Here is a 5,342-nt window from a genome sequence, read left to right as displayed (position 1 = left end):
AACATCATACTTAATTGAAAACATTAAAAGCATTTCCCCTGTGATCAGGAATGAGACAAGAGTGTCATCTATCACTATTATTTTTTTAGAGGTTCAATGCTATCTTTAATTTGAGTAACTTTAATTACCTATGTAATATTTCCAATACTCCTCCAGTTCTTAGGAAAATGTCCAGTGGATGCAGTTCAGTTCCTCCTTAGCCAGGAGAAGGCTCTCCTTTCTGACCCCATCCTTACGCAAGTTGACCAAGTCCTTCATCCTCTCTTCCCTGCGGCCTGCAAGGGTATCCAACCATTGCACAGACACCCAATGTGATTAATCAAGTTCACACTCTGATGCTAAATCACAGCCATGCTACTTTCTGATATTGTGGTAGATGGTCTTTCTTCCCCTTCCCACCTTAAGAGTGCCACTTCTTTGCATCCATTTTGAGAAACTTTTTTTTTTTTAGGAGGTTCCAGGGATTGAAACTAGGACTTCGTACCTGCAAAGCAGGTACTCAACCACTGAGCCACACCCACTCCCCACCAACACATAATTTTTGGCAAACAAAAAGGTGCAGATTGCCATAAATAAGACTCACTCTCATTTCCAAGTTCTTCCAATACAGTTAGGACTGCAAGAATTGAGCATAGGACAGAAAAACTCACAGTACAAGGAAGCCCATAAATGGCATGTTGGTGGACTAGATGCTTTAGAGAAAGTTGTGTGGTTTGAGAAATCCTAGAAGGTCTCATGGAGGAAAGCGGTATGTAAACTGGATCTTTTTTTTTGGAATGTGCTGTACTTTTTATTATAGCAAAAAGGATACAAAAACAAGGAACCAAAAGAATTGCAGGTGAAGTCTGAGAAGCATACACACCAAGCTTCCACATCCTTTCCCCATGAGATGAAAACACATCACCCTCCCAGCACACCACTGTGTATTACTAATCAGGAAAGCTCATTTGAGCTTCAGGTATACAGATCCTCATACTAACTGCTTTATTTTATTCTCTAGCTTTAAATAATCTTCATCTTAGACTGAGCCTTGCAATATCTACAAAATTATACATTAAAACGCTGACAATTCAGATAAAAAGTTTAAGTAGCCACCTCAGATGAGAGCAGCAGTAATGGAATGAGTATTAATGTTGCCACAGGATAAAAGACCTTTGCTTAGAAGTCCCAGGTTGAAGTCCCTGAGCTTCCTTATTAGCAGGCCAAGTGAACTCTTGTATGGAATTTGTTCTCAGGGTGGTTTGGGAAACTTCTGCAAACTAAAACCCTGCACACACATACTGTTCTCATTAATTATTCAAGGCAATCGAGTTAAAAGTCCCAGAAAGATCTTTCAGAGTAAAGCTGGTGATGGAAATTCAGGCACTAGCAGCAAGTACGGAACCATTCTTTATACTCTAAACTTTGTTTATGTTTCTAGCCCTACCCCCTCCAAAATGCACCTAAATGAAACTAAAGCAGCTTGCTTTCCCCGCTAAGAAATCTTTTTCTTTCCTCTTTGCTCTTCGCATTCATCCAGCTGGGTTAAGCCCCAAAATTGTTAAGACATCCCGGGTACACGTTCGCAAAACTTTCCTATATATTGAAAATACCCCAAGTATTGTGATGATTCAACAGATCCCTTAACCTGGGTTGATATATTTAATAGCACTTACTGAGAAAGTCATAAAGACATATACAACAGCTATCAAAACAATCCCAATGGATTAATCAAGCTTGTTCTTTAATATAAAAAATAATCTCTACTGTAATCTTTAAATCTGAGTTCTACAATCTGGTAGCCCACAATTTCAGCCCTTTTTTTCTTTTTCTCCACAGTGTACTTCCCACACATAGCTACTGAAAATGATCAGTCCAAATGTACTCTAAGTGTAAAACATATGAAAAATTTAAAAGGCTTGTTACAAAGAACATAAAAACCCCTAATTTTCTAGATCAATTACATCATGAACACATTTGAATTAAATTATAAAGTCAGCTCCACCAATACTTGTCCTAATATGGCCCACCATCACATTCAGGAGGGCAGTACTGTTCCAGAGTGGGCCCTGAGCCTGATCGGCCTCCAAAGCCGGCTTGTCCACTGGTGGGTAAGCTCTGCAAGCACTCCCGAGGCAGAGTGGTAATATCTGTGGTAGTATCTGTTTTATTTTTTTATTCAAAAGTAAGTGATGTGTATTCCTCAATCCCAAGAATACTTCACTTAACTTTCACACACACACAAAAAAAACTAGTCAATGGGTATCAGATATCCGATGTTTTCAACTAAGTTGGACAGAAATGAGTAATCACATTTCCCCAACTTGTGACATTTACAGTAAAAGACTTCCAAAGATAATTTTAAAACTCATCATTTTTTGGTCGCTTAGTGCTAAAATGTTGCCATAACACCCAAATTTACTGAGATTAGAGGTGGGGTTGAAGACAACTGCTTTCAGAAATAAAGCCAGTACATTTCACTAGTTAAAAAGCATCTAACTAAGACATCTTCACTCACTAACATTTTGGAATGTGTACTAAGAATGTACCCCAATCACACCTTGACCTTCTAGCTTTCTTTATGAGGGGACATAAATCATTTTTAGAGCAGGCTCTATGGAAAAATATTATGAACTGGTCATTATATGACTTTTTCTTTGAGAGTGACAGGGGATAGGGATTCATTTTTAGAACAAAACCGTTTAAACAAAGCAACTGGTCTTCCCAACCCTGGCTCTCATTACGTTTCCACAGGAATGCACAGGTGTCCTGCAACCCACTGTGGCTGCTTCCACATTACCAGCCAATGGCTTAGGAACATATACCACAAAGACAAATCTCTCACTCCAAATACATCTGGCTCCAGCTGTCTGCTACCTGCTTGCTTCCTTATGGAACACTTACATACTTAACTATAAACATATATTTAGGGCTGTTAAAAAGTGTATGAATATATATTGTCAAGCCAAAAACAACTAACTCCTTCCAAGGGTAATAACTAAGACTCAAAATGCTTAATCAAACATGATCCAACCACCCAGAGCAGACATATCCTGCCCTGGTAAGCTGAGATGGTATCATATATCACAAAATTTCCTACGGGAACAGCATCACCCAATTATCAAAAAGACGCCACAAACGTCCTGCTATAAAGGGTCAAAACGATTGAGTAGAAGCACCAGAGTCCATGGAGGCATTTTATTTGCAAGTATGTTTTACATCCCTAGAAAAAGAATCCCAGGATTTTTCCTCCTGTGTGTTTTCGCCTTGCTTCCTCGTGGTCCATGATGCCAGCTGAGGTCGTCAATACAATGAAACCAAACTGACGGGATGGGAGCAAATTATTCTGCCATTTTTCTAGATCTTTGAGTTGCACATCAAATCTGGGACTAATCACCCCACACTTGTTTAACCTCCCTGTGAGGTTCACAACAATTTTTCCAGCTCTGTGATCATCAATGATTTCAAACTCGCCAATGTAACCATGCTTCATCATCACAGTTAGAAACCTGACGATGACTTTGGAGCACGGCCTGATAAGAACCTGGCGTTTGCCTCTCTTCTCAGCATTGTTGATGCTCTTAAGGGCATCAGCCAGGACGTTCATGCACACCATTGTGGCGGCACGGAAAGATGGCCAAAAGAGTGTAAACTGGATCTTGAAAGAAGGAGAGAGTTACTACTGATATTTTAAGCATATACAGCAACATCAATTTGATGTTCCCTCTTCTCCCTTTGCTGGTCTTAATCATATGTCCCAGTGACCTGTGGAAGAAATCTATCACTATTTTAATTCAACATTGAACTGAACCACTTTTATTCAATAGTGTACAATAAGGCAAGAAGAAAAAAATAAGAGGTATAAAGATGGGACAAGAAGATATAAAAATTATGCTACTCACAGAAAACGTGATTATATATGTAGAAAGGCAAAATAAATCTACAGAATTAATAAGCAAATTTAGCAAGGTACCTGGTTACAAAGTCAATACTGAAAAACAAAATTATTGGAAAAATAAAATGATTTATATCAGTATCAAAAATTATATCAAATGAATTCTGATAAAAGGTGTGTAAAACCTCTACACTGAAAGCTCCAAATAATGTTAACACAAAAAGACCTAAATAAATGGAGGATTATGCCATTACAATAGATGGGAAGACTCAAAATTGTAAAGATTCATTCCAAATTGATATGCAAATTCCATTCAACCCTGCTCAAAATCCAAGCTGTTTGGTTTTAGAAACTGCAAGCTGATTTTGAAATTATATGGCAGATAAAAATGACCATCTAAAAATCATCTCTCCAGCAAAAGGTTTGGAAAAGGGACATCCTAGTAGAACAGAAAACCTTTTGACAATTGTTAGGCTACTCCAGCCAAAACATTGGCAAAAATCTCTACCTTCATCTATCAGTGGAGTTGTGTGATGAGACTAGACTTCCACCCTACCATCAATAACGAAGAACTGCTCCTCCTTGCAGTGTCAGTGGAAGCTCACTGGGGAACCTGGACTTCCATCCCTACCTGGCGGTACTAAGGAAACTTCAATATCTCTCTAAACAATGTCTATAACTACTAGAGTTAAAACAAGGATATGAAAGAACTGGACAGCACTGTCAACCAACAGGTTCTAATTGAAATTTCTAGAGCAATCCACACAACAGCAGAATGCACATACTTTTCAGCATTCATGGAATATCAACAAAGACAGACCATATCCTGAGTCATAAAACAAACCTCAGCAACTTTTAAAGAATTAAAAATACAGAATATGTATTTTATGATTATAATGGAAACAAACTAGAATTCAATAACAAATTAATTAACAGGAAAACCTGCAAACACTTAAGGATTAGCAATATATTTAAATAATCCATGGGTTAAAAAGGAAGTCTCAAGGAAAATCAAAATTACATTGACTTGAATGAAATGAAAATATAAGATATCAAAATTTATAGGAGCCAGTTAAAATAGAAAAGAGAAATGTATAACAGTAAATGCTTACACTTCAAGAAACTAGTTATAGACACTTTAGAAAAATAAGAGCAAAATAGACTAAAGGAAGCAGAAAGAGGGGAATAATAAAGACAAGAGCAGAAATCAATGAAATTTAAAACAGAAAATCAATAAAGCAATCAATTAAACAAAAAGTGATTTTTTAAAAACAGATCAACAAAATTGACAAAACTTTAGCAAAACTAACAAAATAAAGAAGAGAGAAGACACAAGTTACCAATATCAAGAATGAAACAAGGAATATTACTACAAAGCCAACATACATTAAAAGGATAACATGGGAATACTTCAAGCAATTCCACATACATAAATTCAAGAATTTAGATACAGTGGTTCAATCTGAAA

At 37.1% G+C, this 5,342-nt stretch overlaps 1 protein-coding gene across 1 annotated transcript; it reads right to left on the bottom strand.

Annotated features, from left to right (window-relative positions):
* Nucleotides 1–3,163: 3,163 nt before the first annotated feature.
* LOC101414876 (small ribosomal subunit protein uS8) lies at nucleotides 3,164–3,619 on the bottom strand. The gene has a single exon (XM_012521117.4). The coding sequence runs from the start codon at nucleotides 3,593–3,595 to the stop codon at nucleotides 3,203–3,205; it is 393 nt and encodes a 130-aa protein (XP_012376571.2). The 5' UTR covers nucleotides 3,596–3,619; the 3' UTR covers nucleotides 3,164–3,202.
* Between the last annotated feature and the right edge of the window lie 1,723 nt (nucleotides 3,620–5,342).

This window comes from Dasypus novemcinctus, chromosome 3 (assembly GCF_030445035.2).
Source record: "Dasypus novemcinctus isolate mDasNov1 chromosome 3, mDasNov1.1.hap2, whole genome shotgun sequence".
Classification (NCBI taxonomy): domain Eukaryota; kingdom Metazoa; phylum Chordata; class Mammalia; order Cingulata; family Dasypodidae; genus Dasypus; species Dasypus novemcinctus.
This window is presented reverse-complemented; position numbering and strand designations above follow the sequence as displayed.